At 38.5% G+C, this 25406-nt stretch overlaps 1 protein-coding gene across 2 annotated transcripts in view; it reads left to right on the top strand.

The window, feature by feature from the left end:
- The window catches only part of synpra (synaptoporin a), a 294470-nt gene that overhangs the window by 167540 nt on the left and 101524 nt on the right, over positions 1 to 25406 (top strand). For both annotated transcript variants that reach the window (XM_073072306.1, XM_073072307.1), the window contains one exon: positions 24899 to 25023. In XM_073072306.1, the coding sequence (XP_072928407.1) occupies positions 24899 to 25023 (125 nt within the window). The remainder of the gene's footprint in view (positions 1 to 24898; positions 25024 to 25406) is intronic.

Here is a 25406-nt window from a genome sequence, read left to right on the forward strand (position 1 = left end):
TGAATTGTAGTTTCTATTTACCCAGTGTTACAGGCTTGACTCTAATGTATAATTTATTGATTCTCTTCAGAAGTGCCCATTGATTGACACAGCCTCCTCCCCCAAGTGTTAGGGAGAAACATGGGAGAATTTCCTTCATCATCGTGCTCAGTGTCAAGCCTTGATCAACTAACTTAAACCTACCTTTTCCTGACCTTAAGTGGAATACTTCATAACCACTTGGAGATATTTCCATTAAACTAGCTGAAAGCTTACAAACCAAAGTAGAGCCTGTTGAAGTTAAGTAAAAAGCAATGGAAGAGATCTTAATTAGTGCTGCAATCCTGCTATTGCTACATTGGGAGATTACATCCATATTTCAATATATTATGTCAAGCAGGCATTCAAATATTAGAAACATCAGCTAATAAATTAGGTCTACAATATTTAGCCCAGTTCCATCAAAGATATAACCTCTCCGAGTCATAAACAGCAATGGTATAAACTACCACTTCATATGCAAATACTAATTTACTGGTGTAATAACTATTAAGCATGGTTTTCATTGGAACATTGCATTCATTTGAGCGATCATGAAAAATATCTTTCTGCATAAGTACCCTGCTGTATGGTCCTGTATAAGTGCTGGCTTAACTCCTCGAAGTAAGTTTTACATAAGGTCAAGTTTAAACTAATAAGTAAGACATTAATTCCATTTAGCTTGAATTTTCTCAATTATTGGTCATCAAAGAAAAAATCAGAATCAGGTTAATTATCACCAGCATATGACGATGATGATGACGATGATGATGATGATGATGATGATGATAATAATAATAATAATAATAAAACATAATAATAAATAAACATGCAAATCAATAATGTATATTGAATAGATTATTAAAAATAGTGCAAAAACAGAAATACTGTATATTAAAAAAGTGGGGTAGTGTCCAAAGCTTCAAAGTCAATTTAGGAATTGGATGACAGTAGGGAAGAAGCTGTTCCTTAATCGCTGAGTGTGTGCCTTCAGGCTTCTGTGTCTCCTACCTGATGGTAACAGTGAGAAAAGTGTATGCCCTGGGTGCTGGAGGTCTTTAATAATGGATGCTGCCTTTCTGAAACACCGCTCCCTAAAGAAGTCCTGGGTACTTTGTAGGCTAGTACCCAAGATGGAGCTGACTAGATTTACAACCTTCTACAGCTTCTTTCGGTCCTGTGCAGTAGCCACTCCATACCAGACAGTGATGCAACCTGTCAGAATGCTCTCTACGGTACAACTATAGAAGTTTTTGAGTGTATTTGTTGACATGCCAAATTGCTTCAAACTCCTAGTAAGATATAGCTCCTGTCTTGCCTAATTTATGACTACATTGATATGTGGTGACCAAGTTAGATCCTCAGAGATTTTGACACCCAGGAAATTGAAGCTGCTCACTCTCTCCATTTCTGATCCCTCTGTGAGGATTGGTATGTGTTCCTTCGTCTTACCCTTCCTGAAGTCCACAATCAGCTCTTTCGTCTAACTGACGTTGAGTGCCAGGTTGTTCCTGCAGCACCACTCCACTAGTTGGCATATCTCACTCCTGTACACCCTCTCGTCACCACCTGAGATTCTACCAACAATGGCTGTATTGTCAGCACATTTGTAGATGGTATTTGAGCTATGCCTAGCCACACTTAATTGCATGCTGAACAATTATGTAAGTTTATGTTTCATGCTTCTTTTTCTGACAGTGTCTGTATTCTCACTTTGTTAATTCCTCATTCTCACCCACATTCCTCAGTGGTTAGTCCTGACTTCTCTCTCCAGGCAGATGCAATCAGGCACAGCAGACTGACCACTACTTCTGCACCAATTACATCTGCAATGAAAAGAAAGCTAATTTAGAAAGAAGCCTCAAAGCAAAGACCGCTGATAAATTTAGCCAAATCTGCCTTTAAATCTCTTCCAGTCATCTAACAAATCGATTGGGAATTGAACTACTAAAAATGTTGCACAGTAAAAGAAAATAATCTTGGTGGTGTTTTTCATGCCTTATCTCAACAGTTTGCAGAGGTAATTCTGGTGGAATTTAGTTCTTAATCAAAAACAACATCTTGGTCCTAAAACCCTCACCACTTTTAAATGTATGAGGGGTGATTGATAAGTTTGTGGCCTAAGGTAGAAGGAGTCAATTTTAGAAAACCTAGAACATCTATTTTTCAACGTAGTCCCCCTCCTACATTTACACACTTAGTCCAGCGGTGGTGGAGCATATGGATCTTGGACCTCCAGAAAGTGTCCACAGATGGGTGACTGATAAGTTCGTGGCCTAAGGTAGAAGGAGATGAGATGAGTTATACAGCTGTCGTTATATGCACGTGCATGTCAACTCTATGAGTGATTAGGCAGAAAGTTTGAAGTTAATAACTCATCTCCTTCTGCATTAGGCCACGAACTTATCAATCACCCCTCCTATATTCCAGGTTCCTTTAAAGAGCAAATATGTAGAATTTCTTAATGTAGTTTATCAAATGGAATTCAGCATTTCTAACTTTACCATTAATACATGGACTTTAATGTAGATTTAAAACTGCAAACCTGTGCAAACTGAAATTTGCATGCATTCAATCTATTTCTTACCATGACTTCTACTTTAATGTAATGTAAAATAATGATTATACGGAAATCCATTTAAAATTCTTCAACGCTGATATTGTTACCTGTAGATTGCTGCCCACACATCACTTCTAATCACTTTAGAGTCACAACTTTCCAAATGTCTGCTTTTGCCTCATATTTGGAGGAAACTGCAGGGAAAGTCCATTCATTTGCCTTGCAGCTATATTAATCACAGCATCTAGCACACCGTAGAGTACATTTGTCAGGGTTTCTGACAATTATTTTTAATTTAGAAAATTATTGGTTGAGGTCTGGTGCACAACATTGTAAAAAAGTATTATGCAGATTATTCGAAGAAAACTTAGCAACTGTCATCCACCTTGGTTACATTATGCTTTTAAGAAATAATGATTCCCTGGTCTTGGCACATTTTTGGAATAATGGAAAAAATAAGAGAAGTCATTAAAGTATTTTTTAAGTTATTTAAGATTGCGGGAAAAATGTGAATCATAGAGCAGTAGGAATCAAGAACATAATATCAAATGAATGTGCAATATCTGAGGTTTAAAATAACTTTCAACAACAGGATGTGCTGAGGTGCAGACACTTAAATGCTCATGAACTGTTGACTTAAGAAATCACTGTAATCACCTGACTAATAATGGCATTTAGTATTATAAGAATCAATGGAAATAATTATATCCTTGCGGCATATAACAGTTTCTATAATGCTAGACTTCTGGAAAATTTATATCAGTGATAGCAGTTGCCAAAGGACAATTAGGCACATTGAGATTCTAAAAGAAGTCACCTTCCACTCCAAAGAGAGTGAAGTAGTTTTACTTATTTAAGACTATAAGACCATAAAACCAATAGATTTATGTTGTATTTATTACAATACTAAGCACTGCATTACATCAATTAGTCCTTGTTCTAGTCCATTATTGTTACAATGACTGCAATGTGAGTTATGTAAAATGGTTGATAGTGATTCTTCAAAGCTCGTTCCTTGCCACATGGCGTGGCTTCAGTAAAGTTCGGGGGTAGTTGGCAGACTAGTAAGTACAGAGGCACTACCTGAATGGCATTAATGAAGGGCTCCATGGATCCATTACCAGGGCATCAGGAGTTCTAGTAATTTGTTGGAGAACAGATGGTTGGAGTGTCATAACACCCTTAAAGCCCTCTTGAACATGGATAATGAGCCAAAGTGGCAGCTGTCTGAGCCTGCTTGGCAGAGTTGACAGAGATGGCAGGGAAAGCAGAGATGGCAAACATCAGACACCAGTTTATATCCAAGTCACCCTTCATTATGCCCAATGTGCTTGAGTTCATGTGAGGTGACTTAGATATAGAACAATGTTAACTATTTCCTTTGATAATGAAATGCAATGTTTTGTGAAAGTGAGGCTAAATATAATTTGAATAGCTATGATTAATAAATGCCCTTCAAAAGATGTTTAATGAAGTTGCTCAGAATAGACTTCAATCTCCATCCAAAGTCATATGTTCTCATTTTCCAAGGAAATTCATGCAAGCTTTCAGGCTGTGTAGACAATGTATCAAATACCTCAATGTATGTTTATATGTTTATAATCCTTTAGCTATAGATGGTCCAAATTTATACCTCAACCAAGCACGTTGGAAAAAATCCCATGCCCTCCAAAGAGCTTAGATAGAAACTATGCCTTATTATTGGGTTTCAGACTAGTTGAGTCTGGTGTCTTATCATGTGTGTACAGATCACATCTCTAAACTACCTTCTATTATACAGGAAATATTAATATCAACAGTAGGATGTGATTACCAAATGGAGTAACAAGGTACTTTTATTTTGAATGTCAAAGAATGATTAGTTGCAGCCTCTGCTTTTGGTATCACTTCAGTATCTGAAGTGAGAAAAGGTCTGGTGTATGTTCAATGTAGGAGATGGTTGGTGGGTGGTAAGAACGAAAGGCATATGTAATCCTGTAAGGCAGAAGAGAGAATGGGTTATGTGGGGTATGGATTGTAGGGCAGATTGCAATTCAACATGCTGCTACTTTCAATAATCTCCAATTCTGTACCATTCATGGGCAACTTAGACTCTCCAGTATCTGTTGTGGTGGGGGAAATACATTCTGAAAGGAGCTCAATTCAGCAACTATTCAGGGAGCAGAGACCGAGCTGACCTTTCCTTTCTCCCACGCAGATTAGCTCACAGAATGGTAATAGCCTGTTTCTGATAAAAAATCCTACCTTGATGCCACAAATCTGTGAGGAATAGTTGTTGTGGGCCCTTGTGGATTCCTAAATCATGATGCTTTCAAAAGAAGACAAATATTGAGGAATAAAAATATGGATTTTCTGCTTGTTAAATTCTTCTTATTATTGGTAAACTATGTTCTGCAGTTGCATGGTTAAATCTCAAGTCACTATTACACCAGATTTTAATGGCTTGAATAATTGTGTAAAATCTGAATCAGAACATTTATCATATGAGGGCAGTCAAATATTAGATTTTGGTCTCACAGCCGAGACCATTCTTTAGTATTATATGCAGTATGTCAAAAAGAGTCCTCACTAGGATTCTGCTGCTAAACTGGCATTTATTTTGAAATATACTAACTTAGAATATCTTTCAATTACTTCAGTTCATTTCAGTACTTTGCTGTTAAATCTCTATTTGTCATGAATATTTATCATATCCAAAGGTTCGAAAGGTTCATTTTATTGTCAAAGTATGCACATACAATACAACTCTGATATTCGTCTTCTCCAGACAGCCATGAAAAGAACGTGGGCCACATTGTTGAAAGAAAAGTCATCAACCCCCTCGCCGCATGAAAAAGAAACAAATCCCACAAACCGCAAAACTCCCATCCCCTCCCTCGCACAGAAACTACCAGATCGTCCACTCAGAAGATGGTAGCCAGATCATCAAAAACTCCCAAAGTGACAAAGCTCTTTCCCTTTAATGTGAATAAAATGCAATTAAAGAATCTCAATTCAGTTTATCTGTTAGTTTCCAAGCTGAATGCACTGATGGTAAGGTCACGTTTCAAGGTTTGTTCTCATAAACTACATGAGTTGCAGAAACAGATGAGGAATCCTCTGGTCATAGCAGGTCTTCACCTGGTACTTTTGATGATGAAAACATACAATGATTTATGTAATTTTGCCTCTTCAGTCAAACACAAATGATCTTGTGCAGTCGATGGTGATTCTCAGTGATCAGTATTTCCATGTTACACAGGGTTACATCTTTCATAATGGCAACTGTGAATGCAGGCTATTGATATCAGGCCATTAGATAAAATTTATGACAACTTTCTTGATACATCTGTATGTCCAGCATGCAAGTGATTCAGGATATATGTTCTTTCTTGTCATGGAACAAACAACTTTAGACCACAGAGAAAATCATATCATTCTCTTTTCTTAACGTATATCTTTTTGTCCTGGACATAAGGTAATATGGTGTAATTTTTACATTCTTCTTTCTATCCTGTTGAATGTGTTCATTTACCTGCAAGAGGCAGAGTCATGCCTCATCGTGGTGCAAGCAGTTGGAGAGTGGCAGTGACACAGTCTCACCTGGCTTTTGGTATATTGCTTGGAACTGCATTAACTAATGGCTGACTCTGAGCATTTGGATTCTGATTGTACAGTACACTGTTGTATATACTTCAGAATGTGGTCTCCATAGAATGGAGTAAATCTACACCTATAGCACCAGATGACATTAGTGCCAATTCCTAGACTTCTGCAGAAGTTTATGGAGGTTTCCTTGAGATTCGGCAAAATATCCTGTAGAAGTTCTGTCCATGAAAATCACAACATACTGACCATATTAACACCTATAGAAACTTATATCATAGATAAATGTACTCTCTCAAACTAAATATTGATTCTCTGCTTTGGAAAGAAACTTTAAAGCAAAATAATTAGTCATTCATCTCCATTCCCCATATATTGTAACAAAACTATACAATTCCAACAGACAACAGCAACAGCTTCTCAGGATTGTAATGAAAAGAATCTATAAATTAAACAACAAGCATTTTTACCATTGGAATGCAATTTCTTGTTTTATTATCCTTTTTGCAGTTGTTTTGTGATCTGCAGCTCTTTTAATAGCACTTAAAATTCAGGAAATATTCATAATAATTAAGCACCCTTAATAGAACTTTAACTGTCAGATTGGTCATATCAAGTACATTAAACACTAATCCTGTCCTTACTGAATGAAGTCCTTCAATATTAACCAATATATATCTCCATATAGTTCTGAAGAAGGGTCTTGGCCTAAAATGTCGACTGTTTATTGATGCTGCCTGACCTGCTGAGTTCTTTTAGCTATTTGTGTGTGTGTTGTTTTGGATTTCCAGCATCTGCAAAATCTCTTGTGTTTATTTACATCCAAGGCCACAATGACAGATTTGTCTTTCCCTCATCCTTCAACTAAACTCCTACATTGTATACCTTCAGAATGCACCTTCTAAAGTCTTCTTCTGTTCCTGCTCTAGCTTTTCAGACAGCAGGATATCATTTTGGTATCTTGAGATACCATATAAACCCTGGATTAAATGATGCAAAGATTCCTATAAAATGCCCAGGACTGATGTTGTCAGAAATGGAAATCTGTTGCGTTAGGAGTCAAAGGTGAATATTTATTCCTATGTGATCCATTTGGCTTGATTCACTGGCATGCAAATCAACTGTCAGGGATTTCTCAGTCCCTCACTGAGCAAACATAAGTAGAAAACAGTTGTTTAGCTTTTCTTCTTCTGAGTGTTATCTTATTAACAGATCCAAATGGTTCCATCTATCTTCATGACAGTAATGGTTGAATTAGTTCAATCAGAAAACTCAACCGTTCAATGTTGCCTGCTGCCTACAATCTTTCTGATCCTTTTCCTTTGTACTGTGAGTTACAGTATACTTTGAAGAATAGAGCTATGATATTTACTTTTAGGTGAAACTTGCCTTTTATACTTTGAATAATACTGAGTTTATCTTGAAAATCCTTGGCGCTTTTGCCAAGTGTAGCTGATCTAACTTGATCTCGTCTGCTTTTATCTTTCATGGTCTGCTCCAACCGATCAAGTTTCCCTGGGGTCATCAAAAACAGGGAGCGTTGCCTCACTTACTCAGCTTCTCATTCACTCTTTGCACATCTCTATTGCCTTGACCACGCTTCTTTTTCTCCTCTCCTTCTCCTGTCACTTGGAATTGTGGCGACTTGCTTACACCCTGATTTTGTGGAATCTGAACGTATTGATAAAGTCAATGTGAAAACCACAGACCATCCTCAGATGGGGCAGGAGGAGGCAGATAGGGCAGTTAGCATATGAGGGGGTGCATTTATGCATGGCTCTAGGTGAATTGGGGAAGTAAGATTCAAGGAGGTGCTTAAATTTTCCTTGGAAAAAATGAAGCATTCCCACAAAGTTTGTCCACCCTGTTGGGTGCAGTCTTTCACTGATTCTATTATGGTTCTTGGATTTACGAGAATGCTCGCAAGAAAATGAATTTCAGGGTCATATATGGTCACTTATATGTACTTTGATAATACATTTACTTTGAAATTTGTACTTTGATTTCCTGGTCCATACCTGCTCAACATAGAGGACTTTTCAGGGTGATATTAAGAACCTCAAGTTCATGCAATGAGAGTAGAAAAATGCTCACCTCACAACCCATTCACTTGTTCTGTCAGGCGTTTCCTGCCTCATCTGTGGAAGAGTCTGTGGTTCCTACATGTGCTCTATCTGTCACTTCAGAACCCACCAAACCTAAGTGGAAGCAATTCTACTTATTCCTAAGAGATTGCCTAAAGAGGAGAAAATGATCTTTGTCTTCTTCAATGTCATTTACTATGAAAAAGTTTTTCATCTTTCCATGTATTCAATCTATAATTCAAATGCACCTTTGAAGGAATGTAAAGTACCAGTTTTGGACACCTTAATTTCTCTGTGATATGACAAATGCAACTGCTAGAAAGTTTTCAAAAAGATACCTCATCTTGTTCTCAGTTGATTATATTGTTCTGCAGTTCCAGAAATAAAACTCCAACTCTCGTGAAAGACAAGAAACACGAATGTAACTATCCTGGTGAGTTGCCTTTCATCCTGATAGCTAATAGTCATTATGACACCATTCAGTGTATGCAAACACTGGATAAAAACAATACTCGCTGTTCCGCAGTACTCAACATATGCTTCTGTGGAGGAAGGCACTTTAATTTGTATCACTATCCAACCACCGGACAAAGTTGAAAACAAAGAAACACAACGTCTCTTAAAGTGACCTCTCCCAAAAAGGGTTATCCCACCACCCCGAACCTGGATCTGAGCACTTTGGAAGAATATTTTCACAGGTGGAGCTTCCAAGACAAATTCCCTGAAAACAACGGTAAGTTTTCGGTCCTGGCCAAAGGAAAGCCAAAAGTACCCCAAAGGATCTTCTATGAGTGCAAGATAAGACCATGCACTGATTGTGACTCCATATCATGTGCTAAACTTCAAAAATATCTCAAAGTAGCTGGCAAGTCAAGGAACTGCTTGATCTAGAAACTAGATGTTTGGGAGCATCTGCAGCACTACAGATGTCAACCCCTTTGTAATCGTAGCAGCTAAGTAAGAGCACCATTATAGACATGACTTAAGAATATTCTCACTTGAATACTGTACTATTTTACTCTCTAATATTTCCCTACATTCTGGCTGCCTGGGCTAGGAAACATCACCCAGCTAAGTGCTGTTGCCTTCCACAAAGTGCACTGGAGTGAGATGTATACTCCTATCCACAGGCTCTCACATTTTTTACTGGCCATTGTTTATAAATCCTTCTAATTTTCACAAGCTATGAAAAACTTGTATCTTGATGTTTGAACAAAAGAAATACCATTCAAAAACACCCGATGATAGACACAAGTGATTCTGCAAATGCTGCAAGTCCAGCACAAAAACTCAGCAGGTCAGGCAGCATCTATAAAACTGAATAAATAGTCAATCTAATAATAGATATCTTGTGAAAAAAGTTATTTTGTTGTTTATATGCTTCATTTTTAAGTATGTGTACAATGAAATGTTGACTTTAGGTAAAAATACTATTAAATTAATCTCTCTGCAATAATGCACATTCTTATGAGGATCTAAACACATCTTAACAGTGTGTGATGTTAGATATGATGTGCTGTTTGCATAGTTATGCAGATCCTTATTATGCTCCAGTGCAGTTAAATGTGGCAAAATAGAAATTGAAATAAAGATACTTTTAATAATGTGCTGTATTCAAACTTTATTTGAAATTATCCGTGACTAATTGCTGTACTTTGAAGTCAAGATAACTTAACACAATGATTTTTTTCGTTGGGATTATGAAAGATAGCTAGAGCAATTAGTGCATCATACTAGAGGCAAAGCTCAATGCTCCTGAGTAAAATAATTAAATTGAATTTCTTTGATGGTGTAAACAAGATGAGAAATTTCATTTCTTTAACTCTTGAATAGCAGATTGTGAAACAATTTTTTAATACCTGTTCATTCATAGAAATGCAGCTATGTTTAGGCCCAAATATAGTTACTTGAGACTACATCAATAACAATGTATTGGCTCTTGTAAAATGGAGATCATAAATTAGCATCCAGTTTGAAGTCAACAAAAGTAAAATTCAGGAGAGATGTAAAACAGGTTATGATACAAGAGTCCCAAGTAAAGGAGTCTTAGAATTATTGCCTATACTGGACACATTGAGCTTGATTGCATTAATCAAATATATACCTCCCAAGGAACCTGCCAATCTTTTCTCTTCGCTATTGAATTCGACCTGCTGTTCTCTCATCTCTCCCCAAGCTCCTGATGCCATTCTTCTCAGCTAAGTAACACTACCTTCCTCACTCAAAGAGTAATGCCATTTGACATTAAAGACATCAAGTTGGAAACATGGATAATATGTTATAACAAGCTGGAGGTCATGTTTATAAATGAAAAGGTGTTAAACAATAATAAAAAAACAATTACCCCCTGCCATCCACTTCTGCCTTTCTTTGACTCTCATGGTTAGCAATTCATCCAACCTTTTCTTCTTTTATTCTTAATTGCTGCACAGGTTACTCTCTGCGGCTACATATTGGTGTGAAATTCTTAACGTTTCATTATGCTTATCATAAACTGTACAGAACCACAGATTAATTTATTTGGGTCGGCACTAATTGATGGGGAGTTAGAATATATTTTTCAATATGATTATCACACTATAGGAAACAGAAATCCTTTGTGTTCTTCCAAGACATACCCTGTCTAATTTAATCTGATTAAGTATAACAGTTTATTGCCCTGTATAAGTTCTGGTCATTTTGATGATGTTGCTTCTTATCTATTATGGACTGCTGATAAAGAAAGAAACTGTAATTGCTGCTGACCACCATGACGATACAAAATATTAGACATTCAGCACATCTAGTAGCATCCATTGCTGAAAATCAGGAACTGCTTCCTGTGAGATGGCACTCTTACTATTTTAATCTGTCTTTTGATTGACTTCAAAAATTTATTTTTTACAATTGTCTACAGTTGATTGCATTCAATTTAACCTATGAGATGAATCAACAAGATAGCCAATAATTGAGCTGTCACTTCTGACAGGCCCCTGTGGAGTAGTCACTTTCACCCTTACACTGTACCCGAAGAAAAAGGCACTTAGAAATAACAGCTGATTTATTTGAATTCCAGTTTACCAAAGCATATTTGGTACAATAAAGTTTTTCTGTCAAAGCGTATGAGCAGTATGGTAGCATGTCATTAGCTCAATGCATTACAGCACCAGCAGTTCCTGATTAGGGTTCGATTTCTGGCACTGCGTGTAAGACATTTGTACATCCTCCCCACCACCGTGTGGTTTCCTCCAGGAGCAACAGTTTCCCCCCGATGTTCCAGGGATGTACAGTTAGGGTAGGAGATTCGTATTAGAGTATTGCTCTGTTAGTGGTAGAAATACAACCACACTCGCAGGCTGGCCCCAGCACAATCTTCGGACTGTGTTGGTCATTGGCGCTAATGATGCATTTCACTGTCTATTTCGATGTTTTGATGTGACGTGTTACAAACAAAGCTGATCTTTAATCTTAAATATTGCGTAATGTAGACAATTGTTTTAGTTGATTGAAAACATTTCTTATAAAGCTTGATATATTTAACAAGTCTCTAATTCGCTCAAGTTGAATATTATATGGAAATTTTTTGATCAGTGGACTGAAGGATTAAAACAATGTTGACTTAGAAAAGAAGATTTTGTCTCCCTGTAATTAGTTTATCACTCTCCAAAATCTATTACTGGAGGTTCCACCAAATTTTGCTCAATTCTAAACTCAATGTCGTGCATCTTTGTGTCAATGCAAGTAAGGCAACACATTGAACAAAACAAAACAATCTAAAGGTGCTTCTGCAGAAACATGTGAGTAATCTGGTGTTAAGGCAAAGTGAGAAGTTCTGATCAAAGGTTCAGCCATAATGCTCCCAGCTAAGGAGGGACTTTGCATTGTGGAGAACTGGTAAAGGACAGGAAGGTAATTCCAGCATTTAGTCATAGGTGCCGATAACTGAGTAAAAAGAAAACCTAATGTTCTGGTCACTAGCACCAAATGAACAGTAAGATGTTGGAATGAATATTACAGACGATAGTATACCGGTAATTGAATCTATGAATTTCAGGTAGTGACATTCAAGTAATGTTATTCTACACCCCATCTAGCACCGGACTGAAGGGACTTTATTCCTCTATATAGATGCTGCCTGACCTGCTGGGTTCCTCCAGCATGCGTTGTTGTTGTTCAGTCGTTACGTCAAGTCCGACTCTTCGTGACCATAGGGTCCATAGGGTTTTCACGGCAAGATATGGAAGTAGATGGCCAGACCTTTCTTCCGCACAGGTACTGCTGCTGCCCAGGTTGGGGCCTGGCTGGGTTTGAGCTGAGGACCATCTGCCTTGAAGTCCAGCACTGATGCCTCTGCACCACCAGTATTACTCCAGACTAAATAGTTGGATTTAGCAATTGGATCAGGTGAAGTGGTACATCTTAAATAGATTAGAATTAGAATCTAGCCCTAGTTAAGCAGCCCCATGCCAAAATGAACAGAGGGCACATTGTGGATGTTGTTTTTTTTACCCAGTTTTTTACCCTTAGTTTCAGGACTCTGAAGAGTGGTTGTTTAGCACAATTTAAATAGATCTTTGGCTGTAATCTGTTAAACCTCAAGTGAACCTGTTTATTTGGTTCTATTGGTAGTTATAATTCGGTTTAGGATTTGTTAACTTTGGATCTGTAGCATAATCTTTTGGAGAGCTGCTTCTTTAAAAACACAAACCCTGCCAACATAGCAGTGCCACTTTGTTTTCCGGTGGGATGGAACAAATTGTGGAAAACAAAGAACATGACAGCCTACAAAAAGAGAGCAAATGAGCAAAGGGAGATCATACATCAGATATAGCCATAAGAATAAAATTACCTTTATTCAGCTGAGGAACAATATATTTGCTTCAGCAGGGAACATATGACAGAACCACATAACTGCCCTTTACACTAAGTGCAACTCAGCAGTGGGCTATATACGTAATTGGTGGCTTTGCAGTTCACCATGACCTTGAATTCCAATGCCTTACAGTCATTCCAGGTTGCAACAGATGGCATCTGTGACATCAATCAACTGGGAAACTACTGCTATATGAAACAGCTAATGAATTTTCTCCCTTTAACAATCAAATTTATTTACTTTCTCAAAGAGAAAAAAACAATAAAGAATTATTCTGGGCTTTGTCCAAAATTAAGGGCTTCCTCAAGGATATCATCGATTGAGCCATGGCTTTGCACGCTCCACATCAAGTACCCGATGTACAAATGCCTTCTATTTAGTCAGTGAATCTGGTGTGAATTGAGAAGCAGTGGATTATGTGGTTCTTCCTGTTGTCTCCTGGTGGTTCTCAGATGTATCCTATGCTTGCCAATTCTCTCCCTATCCTACCCAACTCATGGGATGTCAAGGTGTGTGTTTGAGGATAAGGATCATCTTCTGAACATACCTGGTCATGACAGGTGAGTGTCCACATGCTGAGGAGAACCACAATGGGAACCATACCACGATCACTGCCCTAAATGACCAGCCCCTTGGCAATCTCAAACAGCAGTTTGCAATACTTTTATAGTTATAAGGCATTTTTCAATGTAGATCGGAAAGAATAGCATTATACAGCATGTGTCCTATACAAAGGAAAAAAGCCACCAGCTTTTTCCTCAGCTGAATAAAGGTAATTTTATTCTTATGCATATATCTGATGTATGATCTCCCTTTACTCATTTGCTCTCTTTTTCTAGGCTGGCATGTTCTTTGTTTTCCACAATTTGTTCCATCCCACGGGAAAACAAAGTGGCACTGCTATGTTGACAGGGTTTGTGATTTTTAAAGAAGCAGCTCTCCAAAAGATTATGCTACAGATCCAAAGTTAACAAATCCTAAACTGAATTATAACTACCAATAGAACCAAATAAACAGGTTCACTTGAGGTTTGCACTACCTCTTGTCTGTATTTGAAAACTGATGTTACTAACAGCTGATTTTTAAAAATTCTCTCTGCTCTTCTCATTAGACGTGAAGGGTCCCAATGCACAGTCACAAAGCCATGCTCCAGCAGACTTTTCTTGCTGGAGAGCTCGTCTGTAAGCACGTTTGGCCAACCTTCCTCTTCCTTTACTTCCATGACTTCCTTTTGATGCCCAGCTCCTGCATTTCCAATTCTTTCTCCCCAACATATTGATGCAATTACACAGCAGCAGCCATATTTCACTAGGAGTTTGAAGAGAATTGATATATCACCAGACATTTGCAAATTTCCACAGAGGTACCAAGCAGACCATTCTAACCGGTTGCATCAACACCTGGAGGGGTATGGAAGCGTCATTGCACGGGATTGGAAAAAGCTGCAGAAGCTCAGTCAGCTCCAATATGGGTAGTAGCCTCACCAGCATCCAGTAAACCATCACAAGGCGATGCCTCAAAGAGGCAGCATCCAATGTATAGGGCCCCCATCACCCAGGGCATGTCCTGTTGTCATTGCCACCATCAAGGAGGAGGTACAGGAACCTGAAAACACACACTCAACACATCTGGAACAGCTTCTTCACCTCTTCCAGTAGATTTCTGAATGAACAATGAACCCATAAACACTCAATATTTTTCCTCTCTACTTGCACTACTTATTTAAATAAATCAGTGAATGTATATATCATGACAGATGTCAGTATCGTGATTCTGGTATAGAGAGCTAAAGATGCCAAACTAAAACCAAGCATCAGCTGGCATTTAAGTGAAGTACCTCCATCTGATTATCTCAGAGTTAAACACAGCATTCAGCATTGTATCAAAGTTTAGTGACAGAAATGGTTCTGATAAAAGCAACAGTGGAATTACTGCCCTAGATTGTCACCTTGTCATCCTTATCTCATTCTTCCAGGGTCGATGGCATTTTTTTTATTTCTGCAAAAAGTCTAGACAGCTGTTTGCTGGTAGGGACAGGACAGATGGTAGTGAATGGACACTTCAAGGCAACTGTAACAGCAAGGAAATTAAATAAAATTAGCATAAGCAATATTAAAGTTATTATTTATATAAAATTAAAAAATTGAAAGTGGATTTGAAGATTTCTTCCATTGGTAACAGAAATGGGGGATTTGTTATAACAGGACTACAAATTATAAGACCATAAGATATAGGAGCAGAAGCAGTTCATTCAGCCCATCGAGTCTGCTCTGCCATTCAATCATGGGCTGATCCAATTCTTCCAGTCATCCCCACTCCCCTGCCTTCTCCCCATACCCTTTGATGCCCTGGCTAATCAAGAACCTATCTATCTCTGCCTTAAATATATCCAATGACTTGGCCTCCACAGCCACTCATGGCAACAAATTCTACAGATTTACCACCCGCTGACTAAAGTAATTTCTCTGCATCTCAGTTCTAAAAGGACGTCCTTCAATCTTGAAGTCATGCCCTCTTGTCCTAGAATCCCCTACCATGGGAAATAACTTTGCCATATCTAATCTGTTCAGGCCTTTTAACATTCAGTATGTTTCTATTAGATCCCCCCTCTTTCTCCTGAACTCCAGGGAATACAGCCCAAGAGCTGCCAGATGTACCTCATACGTTTAGGTTGTTGGACATCCATTTGCCAGTTCATTGTTAATGGGTAGAAAGTGTAGTCAACAGCATCTACGTATAATCAAGCAAAAGAAATAATTCAGTTGCAGCAAATTATGGTTCCAACAATGGCAGATATAATCACTTTGTACTACAATCTTTTGAGATATTTTTGATATTTTTCATTTGTTTCTTTTGCCATCTCTTCATTGTAATCACTGTGGAAGGAAAGTACTCCTTTCAGGTTCTATTTGGTGCACTCTGAATTTTGTGTCCTCATAAAATCATCGGCTAATTTTTTAATATTTAATTAAGCATGTTTTATATTAAGTGTTTTATAGCATATTAAATATATCTAGTAATGCTGTGGTATGTTGGAGAGGAGTTCCTTTGTAAAATGGCATGAACTTTGGCTAATTTTTGACAGAGAGCAATCTTTTTCCATAGACAGGTAGACAAGGATGATTACGGGACCATGTGTGATAAAAGTGGTGCAAATAATCCCATCTTTTTTTTTGTGGAGGAATTTATAATCTGCCAAAGACTAGAACTCAAAAACCCTACTTCAGCCTATGCAAGGGGAGAAGGATGCAATAATTTGTCTTAAGAGAACATTTTGGTGATCTGCATAATTGGAAAGAAAAATGGAATGTTAGCTCTTTTCTCAGGGATCAAAGCTGCAGAGGGGAAGAGGCAAAGGTTCAATCGTACTATATTTACTCAGATGCAAAATCGCATCTGCTTTGAAAGTGTTTTCAAGAAAAGTCAACATCAAATGAACATGTTGAAACCTGCCATGAAGCTGTGAAATTAGTTTGCTTTTTAAAGAATTTTTTTTAAATTCGCTTTTTAAAAAAAAGATATACAGTATTCCTTGATACATCTAAGACAGGGGTGTCAAACTCATTTTAGGTCATGGGCCGGATTGAGCAAAATGCAGCTTCATGCGGGCCGGATCAGTCGGACGCGTGCGAACGCAGCTTTTGTTGCCTCCATTTTTTCAGCCTGCTCTCATGTGTCTCAGTCTCTGCTATAACTACAAAGTGTTTCACTTTACAAATTCCGTTTCTTATGAAGAAGACTGCCGAGCAAGACTGCTGAATAAACACTAAAAACCCTGAAAACCTGGTACCTGAATAAACTCAGCATTAGCCATATCATATGCCATAGGCGCTTCGATTACTGGGGCCAGCTTTAATAGTAATTAGATATTATCTCGCGGACCAAAGATAATTCCACTGCGGGCCAGATTTGGCCCGCGGGCCTTGAGTTTGACATATATGATCTAAGAGCAAAGATGCTAAATGATTGATTGCTGAGAATGGGATTGTCATATTTTTAATCAGTCAATCTACTATCATTGGGCAATTACATTTTAAACATAAAACTATGACTTCTATAATCATGAAAATACTTTCTACTTAGATTTTGGATACAATTGTACATTTCTTGATAAATTTATGCATTGCATGAACTTTGTAACTATGAAATTTGAGATGCACTGACTGCAGATATGCTTAAAATTCCACATGACCTTAAAATGGTCATGGTGATTTTGCATAAATTGATCTAAAAATACACCAGTTGGAAGAGAAAGCCCAGGCCCAGTTATTAAAAAGCCCAATCAGAGTGCAGTTTAAGGCAGCACACCTGAGAAAGGAGGTGTTGGTTTCAGAGGAGCACAGATTTATCAAAGTAATGTCAGGGCTTAGAGTATTAACCTATTAGAAAAGTTGAGTACTATAGGCTTGTTTTTCTCCCAAGAATAAGGATTATGAGTTGATATAATTGATCCGTTGAACTCTGATGAATGTATGTAATAGGGTTGATTGAGTGAAACATTTCCTTTGATGGGTCAAGAAGTTAATTTTCCCGATGCTGAAAAAGTGCTACACCATCAAAAATAGATTGAATGCAGGACAGAGCAAAAATGCACTAATTTCTATGCCTTGTGGTAAACTCAGCTGATAACTTTCCATTGGGATCTTCACTAATGCAGAAACCTGCATTCTGGTGTAAAATTCAGCAATGGTACTACATCTGGTTTTAGCCTCTCAGTGTGATTTTTCAACCTTACCTACTGAGAATCCAACAGTCCAATTCATTCCCAGAACAATCGGCTTTTACAAACATTGTTTTCCTCGAGGCCATGGCTCTCTAAAGGAAACATCAAACTGAAGCCGTATTCTTTGCCAGCAATCTGCAGCCTAATATGTGCTTCAAACACTGCTCAAACTTAATACTGAGATTTCCTTGCATCTTCAACTATATTTCTAAACACGCAAGCTGACTTTTGTTGTGTTACTGTCCACACTTACATATGAACATAAGAAATAGGAGCAGGAGACGGCCATTTGGCCCATTGAGCCTATTCTGCCATTCAATAAGATCACGATCATCTGGCCGTGGACTCATCTCTACCTGCCTGCCTTTTCCCCATAACCCTTAATACCCCTTCTATGCAAAACAATACCAATCTCTTTGCTCGATGCCAGAAACAGAGATTGCTCATGTAGCCTCACTGACCATGTGGGAAGAAACACATCACCCAAGACCTTATCCAATGAGACATTATAGACAATAGACAATAGACAGTAGGTGCAGGAGTAGGCCATTCGGCCCTTCTAGCCAGCACCGCCATTCACTGTGATCGTGGCTGATCATACACAATCAGTACCCCATTCCTGCCCTCTCCCCATATCCCTTGACCCCACTATCTATAAGAGCTCTATCTAACTCTCTCTTGAATGCATCCAGAGATTTGGCCTCCACTGTCTTCTGGGGCAGAGCATTCCACGTATCCACCACTCTCTGGGTGAAAAAGTTTTTCCGCATCTCTGTTCTAAATGGCCTACCCCTCATTCTAAAACTGTGGCCTCTAGTTCTGGACTCACCCATCAGCGGGAACATGCTTCCTGCCTCCAGCGTGTCCAATCCCTTAATAATCTTCAGTCAGATCCCTTCTCATCCTTCTAAATTCCAGTGTATACAAGCCCAGTCACTCCAATCTTTCAACATATGACAGTCCCGCCATTCCGGGAATTAACCTTGTGAACCTACGCTGCACTCACTCAATAGCAAGAATGTCCTTCCTCAAATTTGGAGACCAAAACTGCACACAATACTCCAGGTGGGGTCTCACCAGGGCCCTGTACAGCTGCAGAAGGACCTCTTTACTCCTATACTCAATTCCTCTTGTTATAAAAGCCAGCATGCCATTAGCTTTCTTTACTGCCTGCTGTACCTGCATGTTTGCTTTCATTGACTGATGTACAAGAACACCTAGATCTCGTTGTACTTCCCCTTTTCCTAACTTGACTCCATTTAGATAGTAATCTGCCTTCCTGTTCTTGCCACCAAAGTGGATAACCTCACATTTATCTACATTAAACTGCATCTGCCATACATTTGCCCACTCACCCAACCTGTCCAAGTCACCCTGCATTCTCAAAACATCCTCCTGACATTTCACACTGCCACCCAGCTTTGTGTCATCGGCAAATTTGCTAATGTTACTTTTAATCCCTTCATCTAAATCATTAATGTATATTGTAAACAGCTGCGGTCCCAGCACCAAACCTTGCGGTACCCCACTAGTCACAGCCTGCCATTCCAAAAGGGACCCGTTAATCGCTACTCTTTGTTTCCTGTCAGCCAGCCAATTTTCAATCCATGTCAGTACTCTGCCCCCAATACCATGTGCCCTAATTTTGCCCGCTAATCTCCCATGTGGGACTTTATCAAAAGCTTTGATGGGAAGCATGCTCATAGCTAGACTTCCATGGTAAACATTGTCTTCGCAGACTCTGATTCACCAAGACAGTCCTCAAAATGGCCTCAAACTTGTGATACAACACAGAAACATAGAAAACCTACAGCACAATATAGGCCCTTCAGCCCATAGTGCTGTACCGAACATGTACTTACTTTAGAAATTACCTCGGGTGACCCATAGCCCTCTATTTTTCTGATCTGCAATCTTTTGCAGTGACAAATAGGGACTTGCACACATGCTCTGATCAAAATTGCAATCAAAAGTAAGGTTACCATCACTCGCAGTTTCCTAAACATGTCCTCTGATTAGTTTCTCCTGACACTCCCTCCCCAATAGTTTGCTGCCCCACTGCTACAGACAGGAGATAATCCAGCCACTGTACTGAAGAAAAGATTAAATCTATTCTTTCAGTCCAGATGATGAGGCAGGCCAGGCATGAGGATTTGCTTGCATTTCAGTCTTTTCCAAAGTATAATGAAGACACAAGAGACTGCCGGTGCTGGAGTCAGCACCTTAATGCAGGGTTTCAACCTCAATCAGCAGCAGTTCTTTTCTCCCACAGATGCTGCTTGGCCTGCTGAGTTCCTCCAGCAGATTGCCGTTTTGCCGAAGTACAGTTCCTTAAATGTTTACTTCAAACGAAGAACTCAGAAGTGACCACCCGTCATGTCGTTGGACACAGAATCTCTTTGTGCATGTAAAGAGAGAGCTGTATAACTCATCTCCTTCTACCTTAAACCACGAACTGATCAATCACCCCTGCTGTGGACACTTTCTGGAGGCCCAAGATCCGTATGCTCCACGACCGCTGGACTAAGTGTGTTCATGTAGGAGGGGACTATGTTGAAAAATAAATGTGCTAGGTTTTCTGAAACTGACTCCTTCTACCTTAGGCCACGAACTTATCGATCAACCCCCTTGTAGATATAGAGTTAACATTTTGGGTTAGTGACCCTATACCAGGGCATACTTTGCAATAAAACTGAGATTGACCAGCAGAGTTTTCTTATAAAAGTGCATTAGACACATGGAACTAGGGCAGGGAAGTGAGTTCACATACAGATCAGACATTTATTTAATTAAATTGTGAGTAGGCCTGAGGGATTGAGTGGCCCACTTCTGCTCCTATCTTCCTGCCTCAGGGGTTGGAAGTTGCTAGGCAAGCCTGGCTTTGGGGTCAGAACAAGATTGGAAAGACTCCTATGACGGGGGATACATTGTTAAATTGAATTTGCAGTGTCTAGAAATGTTTCAACCTGATATTCCAGAACAGTCAAGTGCATTGAGGTGTGTGGAACACTTCCATTTTGAAATACTGCAATGTGTACTATACTGGATATTTTCCAGCTATATTGCTCCAGAAAAATTAGACACAACACTAATACTTTTAAGGATATTTTTATTTCTGTCTGGGCTAGCTGATGTTCAAGGAGCAAATCATGATGTAAATTAAAAAGTGAATTGCTTTAGAAATCCCCTTTGAACTTTTTTAATATATGTGAGGCACAAATATTGTGATTCTCAGAGTTAAACTGTTTGATATGCAGATAGTAAGATTAAAAGCAATTTCATCAGATCCTTCTTTTCCCAAATTGTCTGCCTGCCTGTGTGCCTATTAAGAAAAGATGCCTTTCATCCTGGTCATTGTAGCTTTTATCAAAATCAATACAAGTGCAGTTGATTTTTCTCATTCTCAGCTTTTACTCACTTGATTGTTCCAGTGATCAAGGGGAAGAAGTGGGAGGTTAGCAGTAACAAGTAAAGAGATTGGAGGTACATTGGGTATGCTGGAGATGAATCACATTGCAATTGTCAGATTCATCAATTAAGCAAACATTAATGCTCAGAAATAGCTCCATTTCCATATTTTTAAAGGGCAAGTACAGCATAAAAGCTGCTGAGATTGTGCAAGGTTTTATTTGCCATTAATCTGTGTCATTTTGGGACTCTTGGGAAACTGGCTTAGGCCTGTGGCACAGGAGCCAATCAGCTTATGCCTTGTGGTGGTGGTGGGGGTGGGCATTGGTGAGAGCTTTTTCTGCCATTGTACTGTGATTGCTATAGAAATGTGACAGTATGATCCAGAATCAGAATCAGGTTTATTATCACCGGCATGTAACGTGAAATTGGTTAACTTAGCAGCAGCAGTTCAATGCAATACGTAATATAGATGAAAACTAATAATAATAATAATCAATCAATTATGGTATGCACATACTGAATAGACTCTGCAGAAAACAGAAATACTGTTCATTAAAAAAAGTGAGGCAGTGTCCAAGGGTTCAAAGTCCATTTAGGAATCGGATGGTAGAGGAGAAGAAGCAGTTCCTGAATTGCTGAGTGTGTGCCTTCAGGCTTCTGTACCTCCCACCTGATGTTAACAGTGAGAAGAGGGCATGCCCTGGGTGCTGGAGGTCCTTAATAATGGACGCTGCCTTTCTGAGACACCGCTCCTTGAAGATGTCCTGGGTACTTTGTAGGCTAAGATGGAGCTGACTAAATTTACAACCCTCTGCAGCTTCTTTTAGTCCTGTGCAGTAGCCCCCTCCCCCCACCCCATTCCAGACAGTGATGCAGTCTGTCAGAATGCTCTCCACGGTACATCTATAGAGGTTTTTGAGTGTATATGTTGCCGTGCCAAATCTCTTCAAACTCCTAATGAAGTATAGCCGCTGTCTTGCCTTCCTTATAACTGCATCAATATGTTGGGAACAGGTTAGATCATGGCTGAACCATCCAGTCTCCTCCTATTCTCCCACTCATCCCAATAGCCTGCAAGATTTTATCCCTTTGCCCATGAAATCATTAATCATCTCTGTTCCACCACATCCATTGCAATGAGTTCCAAGTCATTACCATACCTCCTCAGAACACCCTCCCCTCCTGATAACCCTTGCCAAGAAACCTGAAATCTGTAGTCACCTAGACTCTGTATCTTGAGTAAAGAGGAACAGCATTTATCTATGTAACACACAAAATCCTGGAGGAACTGAGCTGATCTGGAAGCATCTACAGAAAGGAACAAAGTGTCGGTTTTTTTCGGGCCAAGGTCCATGCTGCCTGGCCTGCTGAGTTCCTCCAGGATTTTGTGCATGTTAACCTGGACTTCCGGCATATGCAGAATCTCTTGTGTTTATTATCTCTCTACATGTCTCATCCAAACTTAACATACTCTTGTACATTTTCTGTCATTCTTCTCCTTAATCTTTTTGGGTCCAAGAAAAACCTCCCTTCATTTCTGGGGAGAATTGGATTATTTCCCATATCTTCTCTCATACTTCCTTCAGCAATTTGAAATTTGAGACATCTGGGCCAAGCAATGTGCTACTCTCAGTCCATTCTGCCCATCAGTTTTAACCCATTCATCTCCAATTGAACTGATATTTTGTCAGTGTGCTAAGAAATCGTCCTCACTTCTCAATAGTCAGTATTGCAAAGGCATCGTAGCTGTAAACTCTGCCTGTAGGGTCCAAGAGGAACTGTAATAGAGTGTAGTTTGTGCTGGTGTGCAGAACCACCAGAGCAATACACTGACCATATTTTACCTGATGTCACTGTTTTATTTAGAGGAGATTCAACTGGCTGGTGGTGCTTTTTGTGAAGCAAACGCAAAGAAATTGAGCTCTAATTTCTAGTCATAAGATTGTAGACTTATAACTATTTCCCAGGCAGTTCAAATCAAACATTGAGTTGTTTTGTTTTGACTTTTAAACAGAATATCCTGAGCATATATTTTCTGGTGCTTTATATCAGGATTAATTATTAATTGTTTTAGAACAATATCCATTTTAGATTAGTGGAGATACTTCTGCTTTAATAATAGTCTTTGTATTAAAAACCCAACCATAGGATCATGGGGTAAAGTCCAAACGATAGTTGTTCTGGGTTTATTATTCCGCTGTATCAGCTCAGTCTGGTATCCATTTTATTATGTAAAGTAATTTATTTTTATTTAGAGACTCAGCATGGTAATGGGCCCTCCTGGCTCAATGACACCCATGTGACCAATTAACCTGCTAACCCGTACATCTTTGTTATGTGGGAGGAAATCACACGGTCAAAGGGAGAACATACAAACTCGGTACAGACAATGGCAGATCTGAACCCAGGTCACTGGCACTGTAATAATGTTATGTTAACCAATACACCACCCACTCATATAGTTAACTAATTCTGCACTGTGATCAATATATTAACAAGGTAGCAGCAGTTTCAAGCATTTCAACATTCCAAAAAAATTCTATTTTTGTAATTTTCAGGTTGTGCTTTCCATTACATTGCACTCCTATAACAATCAATAATATTTATAATATATTTTGGCCTGTATTTTATAGTTGTTAAGGACTAAGTAATTGTTCATTAAATACTGAAAATCTGAAGTTGCTCTCTTAGATTCCTTGAGCCCCCATAGGTCATATCGATAGAATCTTTGTTAATAAATGGATCAGTGAGAAACTAAATTAATTCCAAATTGTACTCAGTACAGGAAATGTATGTGATCATTTATTGAGGAGTTTAAACTTTCTAAACCATAGTTATTGCTTAACATAATCTCTAGACTAAAAGAATCATATGGATTGTGATGCTCGTCGTTCAATATTTCATATTATTGTGGATTTTTTTCCATTTTACTCAATGATATTTGAATATCTGCATTAATGTTGAGCACATATTCCAAACTATAAATTATTTTAAATGCTAGTTTAAAATTGTAAGCTTTAGCTCCTGATTTACTCTTTAAAGGGTTCAACTTGCTTGATGCCTTCACTGCTGCTGGGCACCAAGTGTTCCTGTAACTAATGGCTGACAGCAAATGTATTTGTGAAACATGATACAGTTGCCTTAAGTTCAGACGCAAATACCACCACTTTCTCTCTGATGGGCCATTGCACTTACTTTAATACAAAATAGGCACTAGAATGGTAATAGGAGAAATGAAGACCTTTGACCAGTTCGAACAAATAATAGGAGATGTTTTTAAACTACGGTATTCAAAATCTTATGTGCATTTTAAAATAATTACATTTTAAAAATTTAATTTTAAACAATACTAAGAATTAATTCAAGCAATGAGCTAAAGCAAGATAATTTGATGATGGTCACTGTTTGATGTTGTGTGATGTTCACCAGTTATGGCCTGCTTTTGAAGTACAGCTCAGCACATTAATGCTCCATTGTTGCTGGGTCCAACTGAAGAAAAAGAGGTCAAATGCACAGATCTCTAGTTAATCTCTGTTTAATGAATTTAATTCATTTTGATTAAGGAGTCATTTTACAAATAGCTTTTTCATTCTGCCTTGATGGTTAAAAAAAACAATAGCAACTTGCCACAATAGGTCAAATGTCCATTTTTTTTCTCTTGGCAGATTTTTGCAATCTTTGCATTTGCAACATGTGGTGGTTACTCAGGAGCACTGAAAGTCAGTGTGGATTGTGCAAACAAAACTGAAAGTAACCTGAATATAGAGATTGGATTTTCATATCCTTTCAGGTATGTTTTTATATTCTTATTCTGTTTAGTATGATAATTCGCTGTGGGAACTATTTAACCTTTCATTAATCAGGTTCAATATGTGTCTGAAGTTCAACAACATGATCTCATCATGATATAAAGTTTTCACTGATTGCTTGCTGAATAACTTTCAGAACTAGTTAACTAGTTTTTCTGTCCAAAGGTTTCTTTTTTTTTAATGAATTTGCATTTGTTTATGGTTCAAGCTGACTTAGACTTCAAAATTTAAACAAATTGGGAGAGTGGGCTAAGAAGAGGCTGATGGAATATAGTGTCTGGAAGTGTATGGTCATGCACTTAGGTAGAAGAAATAAAGGCATAACCGATTTTCTAAATTGGCAGAAAATTTCAAAAATCAGAGG

This window comes from Hemitrygon akajei, chromosome 19, assembly GCF_048418815.1.
Source record: "Hemitrygon akajei chromosome 19, sHemAka1.3, whole genome shotgun sequence".
NCBI lineage: Eukaryota > Metazoa > Chordata > Chondrichthyes > Myliobatiformes > Dasyatidae > Hemitrygon > Hemitrygon akajei.